Source organism: Aegilops tauschii, chromosome 6 (genome assembly GCF_002575655.3).
Source record: "Aegilops tauschii subsp. strangulata cultivar AL8/78 chromosome 6, Aet v6.0, whole genome shotgun sequence".
Classification (NCBI taxonomy): domain Eukaryota; kingdom Viridiplantae; phylum Streptophyta; class Magnoliopsida; order Poales; family Poaceae; genus Aegilops; species Aegilops tauschii.
In genome coordinates, this window is record NC_053040.3 from 13,540,314 (window position 1) to 13,556,969 (window position 16,656).

The following is a 16,656-nucleotide window of genomic DNA, read 5'->3' on the forward strand; positions in this document are numbered from 1 at the left end:
TGACACTTTGTTTGTCTATGTATTCACACATGTATTATGTTTCCGGTTAATACAATTCTAGCATGAATAATAAACATTTATCATGATATAAGGAAATAAATAATAACTTTATTATTGCCTCTAGGGCATATTTCCTTCAGTCTCCCACTTGCACTAGAGTCAATAATCTAGATTACACAGTAATGATTCTAACACCCATGGAGCCTTGGTGCTGATCATGTTTTGCTCGTGGAAGAGGCTTAGTCAACGGGTCTGCAACATTCAGATCCGTATGTATCTTGCAAATCTCTGTGTCTCCCACCTGGACTTGATCCCGGATGGAGTTGAAGCGTCTCTTGATGTGCTTGGTTCTCTTGTGAAATCTGGATTCTTTTGCCAAGGCAATTGCACCAGTATTGTCACAAAATATTTTCATTGGACCCGATGCACTAGGTATAACACCTAGATCGGATATGAACTCCTTCATCTAGACTCCTTCATTTGTTGCTTCCGAAGCAGCAATGTATTCCGCTTCACACGTAGATCCCGCCACGACGCTTTGTTTAGAACTACACCAACTGACAGCTCCACCGTTCAATATAAACACGTATCCGGTTTGCGATTTAGAATCGTCCGGATCAGTGTCAAAGCTTGCATCGACGTAACCACTTACGATGAGCTCTTTGTCACCTCCATAAATGAGAAACATATCCTTAGTCCTTTTCAGGTATTTCAGGATGTTCTTGACCGCTGTCCAGTGATCCACTCCTGGATTACTTTGGTACCTCCCTGCTAAACTAATAGCAAGGCACACATCAGGTCTGGTACACAGCATTGCATACATGATAGAGCCTATGGCTGAAGCATAGGGAACATCTTTCATTTTCTCTCTATCTTCTGCAGTGGTCGGGCATTGAGTCTTACTCAACTTCACACCTTGTAACACAGGCAAGAACCCTTTCTTTGCTTGATCCATTTTGAACTTCTTCAAAACTTTGTCAAGGTATGTGCTTTGTGAAAGTCCAATTAAGCGTCTTGATCTATCTCTATAGATCTTGATGCCCAATATATAAGCAGCTTCACCGAGGTCCTTCATTGAAAAACTCTTATTCAAATATCCCTTTATGCTATCCAGAAATTCTATATCATTTCCAATCAACAATATGTCATCCACATATAATATCAGAAATGCTACAGAGCTCCCACTCACTTTTTTGTAAATACAGGCTTCTCCAAAAGTCTGTATAAAACCATATGCTTTGATCACACTATCAAAATGTTTATTCCAACTCCGAGAGGCTTGCACCAGTCCATAAATGGATTGCTGGAGCTTGCACACTTTGTTAGCTCCCTTTGGATCGACAAAACCTTCCGGTTGTATCATATACAACTCTTCTTCCAGAAATCCATTCAGGAATGCAGTTTTTACATCCATTTGCCAAATTTCATAATCATAAAATGCGGCAATTGCTAACATGATTCGGACAGACTTAAGCATCGCTACGGGTGATAAGGTCTCATCATAGTCAATCCCTTGAACTTGTCGAAAACCTTTTGCAACAAGTCAAGCTTTATAGACAGTAACATTACCGTCAGCGTCAGTCTTCTTCTTGAAAATCCATTTATTCTCGATGGCTTGCCGATCATCGGGCAAGTCAACCAAAGTCCATACTTTGTTCTCATACATGGATCCCATCTCAGATTTCATGGCCTCAAGCCATTTTGCGGAATCTGGGCTCATCATCGCTTCTTCATAGTTCGTAGGTTCGTCATGGTCTAGTAACATAACCTCCAGAATAGGATTACTGTACCACTCTGGTGCGGATCTCACTCTGGTTGACCTATGAGGTTCGGTACTAACTTGATTTGAAGTTTCATGATCATCATCATTAGCTTCCTCACTAATTGGTTTAGACATCACAGGAACCGGTTTCTGTGATGAACTACTTTCCAATAAGGGAGCAGGTACTGTTACCTCATCAAGTTCTATTTTCCTCCCACTCACTTCTTTCGAGAGAAACTCCTTCTCTAGAAAGTATCCATTCTTGGCAACGAATGTCTTGCCTTCGGATCTGTGATAGAAGGTGTACCCAACAGTTTCCTTTGGTATCCTATGAAGACACATTTCTCCGATTTGGGTTCGAGCTTATCAGGTTGAAGCTTTTTCACATAAGCATCGCAGCCCCAAACTTTAAGAAACGACAACTTTGGTTTCTTGCCAAACCATAGTTCATAAGGCGTCGTCTCTACGGATTTTGATGTTGCCCTATTTAACGTGAATGCGGCCGTCTCTAAATCATAACCCCAAAACGATAGCAGTAAATCAGTAAGAGACATCATAGATCGCACCATATCTAGTAAAGTACGATTACAACGTTCGGACACACCATTACGCTGTGGTGTTCCAGGTGGCGTGAGTTGCGAAACTATTCCGCATTGTTTCAAATGTAGACCAAACTCGTAACTCAAATATTCTCCTCCACGATCAGATCGTAGAAACTTTATTTTCTTGTTACAATGATTTTCAACTTCACTCTGAAATTCTTTGAACTTTTCAAATGTTTCAGACTTATGTTTCATTAAGTAGATATACCCATATCTGCTTAAATCATCTGTGAAGGTGAGAAAATAACGATACCCGCCGCGAGCCTCAACATTCATTGGACCACATACATCAGTATGTATGATCTCCAACAAATCAGTTGCTCGCTCCATAGTTCCGAAGAACGGCGTTTTAGTCATCTTGCCCATGAGGCATGGTTCGCAAGTACCAAGCGATTCATAATCAAGTGATTCCAAAAGTCCATCAGTATGGAATTTCTTCATGCGCTTTACACCAATATGACCCAAATGGCAGTGCCACAAATAAGTTGCACTATCATTAACTCTGCATCTTTTGGCTTCAACATTATGAATATGTGTATCACTACTATCGAGATTCATCAAAAATAGACCACTCTTCAAGGGTGCATGACCATAGAAGATATTACTCATATAAATAGAACAACCATTATTCTTAGATTTAAATGAATAACCGTCTTGCATCAAACAAGATCCAGATATAATGTTCATGCTCAACGCTGGCACCAAATAACAATTATTTAGGTCTAAAACTAATCCCGAAGGTAGATGTAGAGGTAGCGTGCCGACGGCGATCACATCGACTTTGGAACCATTTCCCACGCGCATCGTCACCTCGTTCTTAGCCAGTGTTCGCTTAATCTTTAGTCCCTGTTTCGAGTTGCAAATATTAGCAACAGAACCAGTATCAAATACCCAGGTGCTACTACGACCTCTGGTAAGGTACACATCAATAACATGTATATCACATATACCTTTGTTCACCTTGCCATCCTTCTTATCCGCCAAATACTTGGGGCAGTTCCGCTTCCAGTGACCAGTCTACTTGCAGTAGAAGCACTCAGTCTCAGGCTTAGGTCCAGACTTGGGTTTCTTCTCTTGAGCAGCAACTTGTTTGCTGTTCTTCTTGAAGTTCCCCTTCTTCTTCCCTTTGCCCTTTTTATTGAAACTGGTGGTCTTATTGACCATCAACACTTGATGCTCCTTCTTGATTTCTACCTCCGCAGCCTTTAGCATTGGGAAGAGCTCGGGAATCGTCTTATCCATCCCTTGCATGTTATAGTTCATCACGAAGCTCTTGTAGCTTGGTGGCAGTGATTGAAGAATTCTTTCAATGACGCTATCATCTGGAAGATTAACTCCTAGTTGAATCAAGTGATTGTTATACCCAGACATTCTGAGTATATGCTCACTGACAAAACTATTCTCCTCCATCCTGCAGCTATAGAACTTACTGGAGACTTCATATTTCTCAATCCGGGCATTTGCTTGAAATATTAACTTCAAATCCTGGAACATCTCATATGCTCCATGACGTTCAAAACGTCATTGAAGTCCCGGTTCTAAGCCATAAAGCATGGCACACTGAACTATCGAGTAGTCATCAGCTTTGCTCTGCCAGACGTTCATAACATCTGGTGTTGCTCCTGCAGCAGGTTTGGCACCTAGCAGTGCTTCCAGGACGTAATTCTTCTGTGCAGCAATGAGGATAATCCTCAAGTTACAGACCTAGTCCGTGTAATTGCTACCATCATCTTTCAACTTTGCTTTCTCAAGGAACGCATTAAAATTCAACGGAACAACAGCACGAGCCATCTATCTACAACAAACATAGACATGCAAAATACTATCAGGTACTAAGTTCATGATAAATTTAAGTTCAATTAATCATATTACTTAAGAACTCCCACTTAGATAGACATCCCTCTAGTCATCTAAGTGATTACGTGATCCAAATCAACTAAACCATAACCGATCATCACGTGAGTAGTTTTCAATGGTGAACATCACTATGTTGATCATATCTACTATATGATTCACGCTCGACCTTTCGGCCTCAGTGTTCCGAGGCCATATCTGCATATGCTAGGCTCGTCAAGTTTAACCTGAGTATTCTGCGTGTGCAAAACTGGCTTGCACCCGTTGTAGATGGACGTAGAGCTTATCACACCTGATCATCACGTGGTGTCTGGGCACGACGAACTTTGGCAACGGTGCATACTCAGGGAGAACACTTTTATCTTGAAATTTAGTGAGAGATCATCTTATAATGCTACCGTCAATCAAAGCAAAATAAGATGCATAAAATATAAACATCACATGCAATCAATATAAGTGATATGATATGTCCATCATCATCTTGTGCTTGTGATCTCCATCTTTGAAGCACCGTCATGATCACCATCGTCACCGGCGCGACACCTTGATCTCCATCGTAGCATCGTTGTCGTCTCGCCAACTATTGCTTCTACGACTATCGCTACCGCTTAGTGATAAAGTAAAGCAATTACAGGGCGATTGCATTGCATACAATAAAGTGACAACCATATGGCTCCTGCCAGTTGCCGATAACTCGGTTACAAAACATGATCATCTCATACAATAAAATATAGCATCATGCCTTGACCATATCACATCACAACATGCCCTGCAAAAACAAGTTAGACGTCCTCTACTTTGTTGTTGCAGGTTTTACATGGCTGCTACAGGCTGAGCAATAACCGTTCTTACCTACGCATCAAAACCACAACGATAGTTCGTCAAGTTAGTGTTGTTTTAACCTTCTCAAGGACCGGGCATAGCCACACTCGGTTCAACTAAAGTTGGAGAAACTGACACCCGCTAGTCACCTGTGTGCAAAGCACGGCGGTAAAACCAGTCTCGCATAAGCGTACACGTAATGTCGGTCCGGGCCGCTTCATCCAACAATACCGCCGAACCAAAGTGTGACATGCTGGTAAGCAGTATGACTTGTATCGCCCACAACTCACTTGTGTTCTACTCGTGCATATAACATCTACGCATAAAACCTGGCTCGGATGCCACTGTTGGGGAACGTAGTAATTTCAAAAAAAATCCTACGCACACGCAAGATCATGGTGATGCATAGCAACGAGAGGGGAGAGTGTTGTCTACGTACCCTCGTAGACCGTAAGCGGAAGCGTTTATCAACGTGGTTGACGTAGTCGTACACCTTCACGACCCGTCCCAATCAAGTACCGAACGTACGGCACCTCCGCGTTCAGCACACGTTCAGCTCAATGACGTCCTCGCCTTCTCGATCCAGCAAGAGGGGCGAAGTAGTAGATGAGTTCCGGCAGCACGACGGCGTGGTGACGGTGTTGGTGAAGAACAATCTTCGCAGGGCTTCGCCTAAGCACTATGAAAACTATGACGGAGGATAAACTAGAGGGGACGGGGTTGCCGACACACGGCTTGGTGTTTTTTGATGTGTCTTGGGTGCTAGCCCTACCCCTCTATTTATATGTTGAGCCTTGGGGTCGAAACTTGGAGTAAAAGCCTCCACAAAGTCGGTTTCACCCAAAAGGCAAGAGTCCTTCTCAGACTCCAGGGCCAGACGCCAGGGTTCCCGGCGTCTGGACCCAGACGCCAGGGACCCTGGCGTCTGGCCCCTGGACTCCGCAAAACTTCCTTTTGCACTTTCCAAAAACCTTGTGGGCTTTCCCCTTTGGCCCAAATAAAGTGTTCTCGTACCCAAACATTTCGGGAAACATCCGGAACCCCTTCCGGAGTCCAAACACTATTATCCCATATATCAAACTTTATCTCCGGACCATTCCGGAGTTCCTCGTCATGTCCGTGATCTTATCCGGAACTCCGAACAACATTCGGTCATCAACATACATAACTCATATAGTACTATATCGTCAAGGAACGTTAAGCGTGCGGACCCTACGGGTTCGAGAACTATGTAGACATGACCGAGACACTTCTCCGGTCAATAACCAATAGCGGAACCTGGATGCCCATATTGGCTCCTACATATTCTACGAAGATCTTTATCGGTTGAACCGCATAACAACATACGTTGTTCCCTTTGTCATCAGAATGTTACTTGCCCGAGATTCGATCGCCGGTATCTCAATACCTAGTTTAATCTCGTTACCGGCAAGTCTCTTTACTCGTTCCATAATACATCATCCCGAAACTAACTCATTAGTCACATTGCTTGCAAGGCTTATAGTGATGTGCATTACCGAGTGGGCCTAGAGATACCTCTCCGACAATCAGAGTGACAAATCCTAATCTCGAAATACGCCAACTCAACAAGTACCTTTGGAGACACCTGTAGAGCACCATTATAATCACCCAGTTACGTTGTGATGTTTGGTGGCACCTGTAGATTGCTATTGCTTTGTGTGCTATCAAACGTCACAACGTAACTGGGTGATTATAAAGATGCTCTACATGTGTCTCCGAAGGTGTGTGTTGAGTTGGCATATATCGAGATTAGGATTTGTCACTCCGTGTATCGGAGAGGTATCTCTGGGCCCTCTCAGTAATGCACATCACTATAAGCCTTGCAAGCAATGTGACTAACGAGTTAGTTGCGGGATGATGTATTACGGAACGAGTAAAGAGACTTGCCGGTAATGAGATTGAACTAGGTATGATGATACCGACGATCGAATCTCAGGCAAGTAACATACCGATGACAAAGGGAACAACGTATGGTGTTATGCGGTTTGACCGATAAAGATCTTCGTAGAATATGTAGGAGCCAATATGAGCATCCAGGTTCCGCTATTGGTTATTGACCGGAGATGTGTCTCGGTAATGTCTACATAGTTCTCGAACCCGTAGGGTCCGCACGCTTAACGTTCGATGACGATTTGTATTATGAGTTATGTGATTTGATGTACCGAAGGTTGTTCGGAGTCCCAGATGAGATCACGGACATGACGAGGAGTCTCGAAATGGTCGAGATGTAAAGATCGATATATTGGAAGGCTATATTCGGACATCGGAAAGGTTCCGAGTGATCCGGGTATTTTTTGGGGTACCGGAGAGTTACGGGAATTCACCGGGAGAAGTAATGGGCCTTATTGGGCTTTAGTGGAGAGAGGGGAGAAGGGCCAAGAGGTGGCGCACGCCTCCCCCCTGCCCAAACCGAATTGGACAAGGGGTGGGGGCGCGCCCCCCCTTTCCTTCTCCCTCTCCCTCTCTTTCCTTCTCTCCTACTCCTAATAGGAAAGAGGAGGGGAATCCTACTTGGACTGGGGAGTCCTAGTAGGATTCCCCACACCTGGCGCCCCCCCTTGGGCCGGCCTCTTCCCTCCCCTCCTTTATATACGTGGCCAGGGGCACCCCAAAGGCACTCAAGATTTGTCTTAGCCGTGTGCGGTGCCCCCCTCCACAGTTACACACCTCGGTCATATTGTCGTAGTGCTTAGGCGAAGCCCTGCGCTGGTAACTTCATCATCACCGTCGCCACGCCGTCGTGCTGACGGAACTCTCCCTCGGCCTCAACTGGATCAAGAGTACGAGGGACGTCATCGACCTGAACGTGTGCTGACACGGAGGTGCCGTACGTTCGGTGCTAGGATCGGTCGGATCGTGAAGACGTACGACTACATCAACTGCGTTGATATAACGCTTCTGCTTTCAGTCTACGAGGGTACGTGGACACACTCTCCCCGCTCGTTGCTATGCTTCTCCAAGATAGATTTTGCATGATCGTAGGCAAATTTTTTGAAATACTACGTTCCCCAACAGTTATACCTCAATGGATCAGGAGTCGGGTTCCATTATTGAGAATCCTTAGCCTCAGATCAAACAACTTCACTAGAGAAATTCTTGTGGGGTTATCATGACTTTCACAACTACAGCTACTCGACATGGCCAACAATAGCTTGACTGACTCAATTGCGACAGCCTTAGGCAGCTTGACGTCCATGAAGCATCCACAAAATATGTCCGGTAGGGAACCGCTCGACAAATACTATGACATAATTGACATAATCTGGAAGGGACAGGAGCAGATTTTCCACAGAGCGGTCCGATTATTAGCCGATATTTATTTGTCGGGTAATTTATCATCTGTTCTTGAACCTGTCAAGAAACCATATGACATGCAACATTCCTGAGGACATTGGTAGTTTGACTTTTCTCGAGTCCCTCGTATCATCTAATGAACTTACAGGAGCCATTCCTCCCTACGTCTCGAGCTTATCAACCCTCACTCAGCATGTTGAATGTCTCAAACAATCAGGCAAGATACATGTTGAGGGTCAGATTCATCCCTGACCGACCCATCGATTTACTCCAACAATTTTGGGCTATGTGGCTTTCCTCTTGACATTCCGTGTACAAATACTTCGCTTTCACCGAATGGGAAAAATGGCAAGGAGGAGGACCACTGGATATGCTGCTTTATTGTTGCGATTGTGGTTGGTTCCTGGCTATGGTTTGGGATGCTATTTACACTTAAGGCATGGAGATGCGCATTTCTCTTCTTTGTTGATGGCATGCAATGTAAGATTGTGAAAAAGGTGTGACATTAATTGTGTTATCTACAAGGGGTATTATTCACATGGATGAGACTTGCCTGCTCCCCGCGTGCGCCCATCCGTGCTCCCGCATACGTGGCTTGATTTGATTGGAACAAAATAAGGCCCAACCCCACCCCCTTAAAATCAGGGGGGAGATGATTAGATTAGAAAGGAAAAAAGGAAAAAAGACAGCCGTAGGATGAAGTGGGAGCACGGATGGGAGCATGGGGAGGGAGCAGGCAAGCCGGATCCTATTCACATCAGCCGACGGATCCTACTATTGATCGACCTCCTCCAATAGTAGACACGTGTCCCTGTGCTTCGGCTGACCAGAAATCTCAGGAGGCATCCCATCTCCTTTCTTTCTTTTGCTCGTCTCTCTCTGTACATTCCAGGCACATGGAGCACCTACTAGCACTGAAGACCACCATCGCTTTTTCCGCTTACCATGTGAGCCACCCACTGGTACGCCGCCATGTCCCTTTACCTCCGGCCATGAAGCTGCAACCGCCACCGCCTCCTGCGCAACATTTGAGGTATTGCAAAGGTCTGCAACGAGCTAGGGGAGAACGAGGTGCGGGCATGGCGGTGTGCTGCTCCGGTGAGCTCACTGGCGGCGGTACGGCAGATCCCTCATATGCTAACTCTGCAACAAGACCTTTGTTACAAAGGTTTCTGCAACAACACCTCTGTTGTAGAGATTGGAGAGGAAAAAGGTTAAGGAAAGAAAATGGACATGCCGACTTAGCAACAACAACTCTGTTACAAACGTTTCTGCAATAGCACCTCTGTTGCAGAGACCAGGGGGAAAAGGTTCAAAAAAAGTTTCTGCAACAAGGCTCTTGTTGCAGAAGGCCAAACGCAACAAGCTCGTCGTTGCAGATATCGGGAGGAAAAAAAGATAGGCAGTTGTTGCAGATAGACGAGGCGCAACATAGCCATTGTTGCAGAGATCGAAGAAGAAAAAAGTTTGCAACAAGCTCATTGTTGCAGAGAAACAAGTGCAACATTAAGCTTGTTGCAAGATCTAACAGTTAACTCTGCCTCCATCCGACGGTCTGGGAGACGGCAGATCTTTTTAGATTATCAATCGGCCGATGCGTAGTGCTAGACCTTTTTTTTGGCGAATGTACAATGTTATACCAAAAGCATCTAAAAAAATAGCATCGAATCATTTGGTAAATTTGGGCGCGATGCGTCTCATTCCCATTTTTCTTCTCAAATTGATTTGATTACGTTTTTGCCTGTACAAAGATAGATCAGTCCCGCCATGCCATGCACGCGGAGGATCGCAGCAGAGTTTCTGGTGCTACTTGACTATTCTACATCTATCTCTTCTACAACGTATTCGATCGATCTCCCTTCACCTGTAGAGGCTCGTCGCCGTCGTCGGCTGCGTGAACGTCTCCAGCCGCGGCTCCGTCAGGTCCACCTCCTCCTGCTCTGCCGACCGCCAGCTCCGGCCCATCATCACCGGCGTGCCGACGTTGATCGCGACCTCTCCGGACACGACGGCGCCCTTGACGTTGCTGCCGTTCCCTCCGTGCATGTGATCGCGGCCACGGTCGGCATCACCGTCCTGCCACATCGAGCATTCCTGCGGCCTCTCGGCACGGAAGCCCGGGGCGAAGGCACCGGCGGCGGCGGGCAGGTGGTGCCGGCGGCGCTTGTCGGCGAGGGGCGCGATGGTGGAGAGGATCTGGACGACCTCGGTCATGGTGGGTCTGGCCTCGGGGTCCCACTGCAGGCACTCCCTGGCGAGGTGCGCCATGATCTGCATCTCCTCGGGCGGGAACGCGCCCTTCAGCGCCGGGTCCGGCAGCTCCGCCACCACCAGCCTGCTGTCCCGGAGCCGCGACGTCGCCCACATCACCAGGCTCTCGTCCGCGCCGCCAGTGGCGCCGGCGCCGCCCCTCTTGTGCACGGGCTGCCGGCCGGTGATGAGCTCCAGCACCACCACGCCGAAGCTGAACACGTCCGACTTGAGCGACGCCTTGCCGACGATGGCGTACTCCGGGGCGAAGTACCCGAAGGTGCCCAGCATGCGCGCCGGCGAGCTGGAGCAGCTCGTCACGCCGTCGTTCATCAGGCACTTGGCCATGCCCAGGTCCGTGATACGGGCCCTGAACCTGTCGTCGAGCAGGATGTTGGTGGACTTGATGTCCCGGTGGAGGATGCGCGGCGCCGCCGCCTCATGGAGGTACTCGAGGCCCCTCGCCGCGCCCAGCGCCACGCCGACGCGCGTCGCCCAGTCCATGGGCTTCCTGTTGAGGTCGTCCAGGCACTCCCGCAGGTTGCCGTTGGTCATGCACTCGAACACCAGCAGCCGCTCCAGCTGCCGCCCCTGCCGCTCCGAGCAGTACCCCAGCAGCGGCACCACGTGGCAGTGGTTCAGCCGCGACAGCAGCTCGATCTGTCCATATGGTCATGGAGGAAGAGGAAGATGTCAATCAATGTCCAGAACAGAGTGTTACTCTTCTTCAGAGTTCTGAGTATTTTTTTTTTAAAGTTCAGAGTTCAGACTTATAACAGACTAAAACAGAGCATGATTTGCAATACCTCTGAGAGGAACTCATAGTCTTCGTCCGCACCGCCGAGGGGCCGAAGCTTCTTCACGGCGACAACTTTGCCGTCGGCGAGCTGGCCACGGTACACCTTGCTGGTCCCGCCGACGCCAATGAGCTGTTCGTCGGAGAATTTCCCAGTTGCCTGCTCCAACTCCGCGTAGGAGAACCGGAGAACCACGCCGGGGAATGGGCCATCTTCTCTCCGGGAGACGAGCGGGCAGCTACACAAAAAGCCTGCACCATGGCGGAGAAAAATCAGAGCTGAAAGCTTGAAACAAGAATCAGGGTGTAGCTCCACACTTCCTGAATAGAACTTTGAAGCCATTCAGACAAATAATGCAGATAAATGTTTTGCCTTGCCTTTGATGACACTGAGCCCCGGTTTGGGTTTCAGTTGGGTAAGGGGAGAAGATCGATGGCTGACGAGGTTCGATCTGCTGCTCCAGCTGGCATACTTGTCAAAAGAGTGCATCCGGGAACGCGGAGAGAGCGCGTCCTTGCGGCGAAAGTAGTACGCCGTGGTGCCGACGAAAGCAACAGTGGTGAGAACCACACATACCAGGAGTGTTGCAATGACCGTCTTGCTAGAGAAATGTTTCCTACCCTGTTCAGAACTTCCTGCAGAGTTGCAGCATGCAGAATTCAGACAGTCAGACATAACCACAACACAAGTTCCATCTTAACATTCAGAATCCAAAGTATATATATGTCGGAAACTCTGAATCAGTAGAGGAGAATTTCATATACCAGATGTGCAGTTACAGGAAGTGAAGCAACTCCCGCTGTGCACCACAGCATGTTCTTCTTCCTGAAGGTCCTTGCCAGAGCGGCACGAGCAGTTCCATGATCCTGTGCTGCCGTTTTCATCTGCAACTAGACACCCAAAGTTCAGGTATCTTGGTAGCATGACTTCACAAATTGTGATTAATTTCTCATACCTCGTAGGCAATGGCACGAGGAGTCGCAGCTGGATGACAGGCTGCTATTGGAGTTAGATTCACCAAGCGGATGAGCAGCGCACACACATGCCCAGCTTGTGGCTCCAGTCCCCCCTGCAGTGTTATCTGTATATTTTACGAGAGGATTAGAGGTTAAATCACCAATATTTGAGCACATTTCATACAGAGCACTATGGTAATCTAGCTCATGAATTCGCAGTGCTTACCACAGAATGCTCCTTGTATCAGAAGTACACAGCTGAGGGAGGCCAGCAGAAGCTTCATGTGGAGATCCATCGTCGGCTAGTTTGCAGGCAGGGAGTGGGGACTGGGGAGGAATATCAAACAGACCCCATCCAGTTCAATCTCTGAATTGATGATGGCAAAATAACAATGGATGTTTGAAATCATGGCTTATTGACCAAAATGGAAGAAAAGAACATAAATTTGATACATGAATAGCACTATGAACAAGTACACTTCATACTTCTGATAATGTTAAAGTAGTACATGGTTGACTATCTATCAAATTATGCCACTATATATATCGAGGGGACTAGATATAAAATAAAACAAAAAAACAAGTGCAGTTCATCATTGGCAAGCACAAAATCCTATTAGATGTCGAGTCATCGTTAACATGTAAAAACTGGAAGGAGAACAAGTGACTCTGAAATTTATACTTACAGCTATCTATCTTGGTGCTAAACAGATCTATGAAGCTTGCCGAACATACGGCACCGCCATGATCTCTCCGAGAGCTCACAGCCAAAAATCAACTGAAAGCACAATAAGCTGGCCTAACTTATGAATTGCTTCAGACAAGTATCCTGGTCCGAGAGTACTACTTACTAAAGAGAGGAGGAGTTCTAAGTTTTGATTAACAAAGGGGTCAGCTTATATGAAGGCAAGAGAATCCGCGCAATGAAAGGACAGAAAGCTATCAACTTCAACGACAAGAAAAGTCTTGTAAATGCACTGCACATCCATCATTGTAGTAGTAAACTCAATTCAGGACCAGCACCTCCCCTACAAGACAGGGGACATCTCAACCCACAGCACTACACAGTAGGGGAAAATAGGTAAATAGGTCTATGGCTAAGGCAGCTAGAACAGCAGCCATCTGCTTCCAACTACAAAGAGACTGGATTGCATGTGCTAATTGGGTGTGATGTTGGATGGAGACTGTGGACTGAAAGTTGAGAGGACAACAACTGACATGAGAACCACAGATGTTACGGATGCTTGGTTTGGCGGTGGTCAGAGATCTCAGGCTTCGCAAGGCTTCTAAAACCCGCTATGTGCAAGAAGATGACACCAAATTTTGAATTGATGCAGAAAGAGTATGGCCAGGTTGCAACTGATCTTTACTGCTAAAACACGACCTTCTTAAGCATTCGCCGTAAAAAGGCAAAAATCAGAACCTTCATTTGCAGGAACTTGGGCACAACCACAACAGGACAGGTTTTGCAAAGATGGTACCATCAGTAGCTTAGCACCGCAAGCCTCAGATTAATAACGAGCAGCACTAAGATCATCATCACCATCATCATCATTCTACGACACCTCATCTCCCGCTCTCTTTTTTAATCAAACGCTGCTTTAGCCACTGGATTCTGTCGGCAAAGGACGGCGCAGAGGCTTCCTGAGGAGATGACCAAACTTTCTTTCATTCATTCTTTCATTTCAGCGCATTGCTTACTCTGATGGCTACATCTTACCTCTAGGTGCATGCTCATGGACGTGCCATCTGCAACCACCACTGCTTAAACTATTCCAACCATCCATGTAGGTGGTGGTGGGCAGGCAGCAGCTTCCCCTTTTGCATTTCTGAATTTCCTTTTGGCGATTCTAAACTGGTTGGTTGCGAGGCACACATCGACGGCATTGTATCTAGATTCTACATGCATTATATATATAGGGTAACGCTATTCTAAGCGTGAGTTTGGAGTAGTTTATATAATTTCTTTTTCTTCTCAAACAAAAGGGGAAGAAGATGAACCTGACAGACCTTGCTACTATATATATATCAATCAACACCTGGGGCCTGTTGTTGGGATCCCACATGAGCAGCTGCTAATCTCACTCCCTTTGCACCGACGCTCGTGAACGAAAAAACAAAATGGAAAACCATTTGATTGATTGATCGATCGCCTCCGTGACGGCGAAGCTCGATCGGTAGGCCAGCCAGGACGATGAGGAATGATGAAAAGGAAAGAAAGGGGGGCCTGACACTGACACTGATGGATAGATGCTGGTATACATGTAAACGTCGTTCATCATTGGGTTTGGTCCCAGGTCAGGGGCAAACACAATCTCGAGAAGAACCACGGAAGGAAGGGCATAATAATCCCGGTGCCGGCCACCGTACGGCACGCCCCTACGGCATTCCTCGGCACTGGATTTTGAGACCCGTGGTTGTAAACGTGAGGACGGAATTAGACGCATTGGTTGCGACGCATGTGGCTTTGGTTTGTTTTTCCCTCTTTCTGCAACCACTGCCATTAAACTAAACTAATGGTGATGGGTAGAGTGAGGAGGGTGGCCTAGAGTGAGCATAGTCATAGTAGGACAGTATTAAACGAGTGGCCTCACTGACAGGAGGTAATACTAAGTTACTAATGCGAATAATGCTGCTGCAGCAGTAAGACAGCATCCGGAGGTGGTGTAAAGGTGTCCCATGTTGTGTGTCCATGTGAATGGATGGCAGGGCCGGATTGCGTGGGAGGCGGAGAATTCCTTCCCCGGTACAAAAGCACGCACTCGGCCCACCTTACTAGAGACAGTACTATGGTGTCTTGGTGGCCGGGTAAAAGGGAAGAAGAATTGTGTGGGCAGGGCACGTTGGAGGGAGTAAATTACCGCTCCCCAGGCGAGGCGGCTAGGAAGACCGGGACGAAGGGAGAAAACAAGTGTGCTGTGGGCGGCGCTGCTCCAGGAGGTGGACTAGAGGAATCATTCTGCGATCTTGCAGAGCAGCGGCGTGGAGGAGGAGGCGGAGGCGGCAGATACAGATGGGCGGCGTAGGCACTGCTCGTGCACTTGAGATGGCATCTTCCCGTCCGTCCGTCAGACAGGCAGGCAGACGCCCCATGTTGGCATGCCGCTAGTGTGAACCTGAACCTGAACCTGAACCTGAACCTGAACTGGACTGGACTGGACTGGACATTCCGCTAGAGAGAGAGGAGCAGTCTGGGTCGCATTCTTGGTGGAACGGAAGCATGCCCGTGAAAAAACTCGGAGGAGTTCGAATCTGTGGGCACCACGCGGTTTTTCATGGGTGGGAGAAGCAAATCCATGGAGGAAACAGGCAGGCAGGCAGGCAGGCAATGTGATGCAGACGAGGCGAGGCGGGGCGGGTCGGGGATGAAGGACGGGAGCGGAAAAGTAGAGTTGAGGGTAGCAGGCATTGCAATCGACGGATGAGAGAGGGAGGAGAGGAGAAGGTACCTACCTCGGCCGCCGTGCTTCAGCTTCACCCATGGAGCTCCGGCATATCCGCTGCCGTCTCCATCGCCGCCTGACCGCGTGCGTGCGTGCGTGCGTGCCTTGGAAGGGATGGGGCGTGGGTCTAGGGAGCGTTTCTGTTTGTCTGATCTTGATGCGCTCGCTCGAGTTGAATGCGCTCCCGTCCCGTTGGTCAGGCCAGTAATAAGGCCGTCGTTAATGCTCTCTCTGCTTACTCCAGCAGAATGAGGTGAGGTGAGGTGAGACGAGGGATGCGGCCAAGTCCACTCTTCCACCTCTTGGCTCGGGCCTGCCTGTCTGTCCGTCCTCACGCACGACATCGCCCCCAAATTCAATCCATTCCGATCCTGCCCCACAATCAATCATGCCAGTCACGCGCTCCCAGATTCATGCCCCGCCGCGTACGCACGCACGCCCCACCAACACGCACCGCACCGCTTGCAGTTCCACGGGACACCGTCCACCCTTCGTCCACAAATCCACACAATACATAAATAAACGAAACAAGAAGAAAATGGCAGTAAAACAATTGCAACTCCGGTAAAGACTTGCGTGGATTAACCGAGTATAACTGCAGCTTTACCCTTTTTTATTTTTGAGAAACACTCCAGCTTTACCTAAAATAAATAAAAATGCCGCACTAGTAGTTAATCTCACGTTCCCCTCCCGACCCAGATCGGGCTCCTCCCATGGCATACATGCCCATGTGCACTTCAGTTGACTTACCGCGCCATATCTCGGCATGTTTACACAGCACAGACATTTTCTGCCTCCCACAGCAGCTTGCTTCCCTTCTCACCAGATGGGATGGGATCCAAGGCAGCTCAGCCA

At 47.7% G+C, this 16,656-nt stretch overlaps 1 protein-coding gene and 1 pseudogene across 11 annotated transcripts; one reads left to right on the plus strand and one right to left on the minus strand.

Moving 5' to 3' along the window:
• The window catches only part of LOC141025694 (receptor-like protein EIX2), a 32,755-nt pseudogene extending 23,721 nt beyond the window's left edge, over window positions 1-9,034 (plus strand).
• Window positions 9,035-10,026: 992 nt separating this feature from the next.
• Window positions 10,027-16,052, minus strand: LOC109737189 (receptor-like serine/threonine-protein kinase NCRK). 11 transcript variants are annotated; one of them, XM_040391665.3, is made up of 7 exons: window positions 15,812-16,052; window positions 12,585-12,725; window positions 12,358-12,483; window positions 12,167-12,286; window positions 11,780-12,037; window positions 11,412-11,653; window positions 10,027-11,265 (listed from the first exon to the last, which is right to left on the minus strand). In XM_040391665.3, the coding sequence occupies exons 2-7, from the start codon at window positions 12,652-12,654 to the stop codon at window positions 10,216-10,218; spliced, it is 1,866 nt and encodes a 621-aa protein (XP_040247599.1). In that variant the 5' UTR covers window positions 12,655-12,725; window positions 15,812-16,052; the 3' UTR covers window positions 10,027-10,215. The 11 variants fall into 11 exon arrangements, with proteins under 11 accessions (XP_040247599.1, XP_040247594.1, XP_040247597.1 ...); XM_040391660.3 differs by having other exon boundaries at window positions 12,167-12,292; XM_040391663.3 differs by having other exon boundaries at window positions 12,167-12,292; window positions 15,808-16,027.
• Between the last annotated feature and the right edge of the window lie 604 nt (window positions 16,053-16,656).

Bases quoted from the DNA above. Each gene is read 5' to 3' on its own strand.
- LOC109737189 (XM_040391660.3), bottom strand. From the start codon at position 12,654: ATGGATCTCCACATGAAGCTTCTGCTGGCCTCCCTCAGCTGTGTACTT. The intron at 12,484-12,584 runs GTAAGCACTGCG...TAAAATATACAG, and splicing joins GATACAAGGAGCATTCTGTG to ATAACACTGCAGGGGGGACT. The intron at 12,038-12,166 runs GTATATGAAATT...GCAACTCTGCAG, and splicing joins TTCCTGTAACTGCACATCTG to GAAGTTCTGAACAGGGTAGG.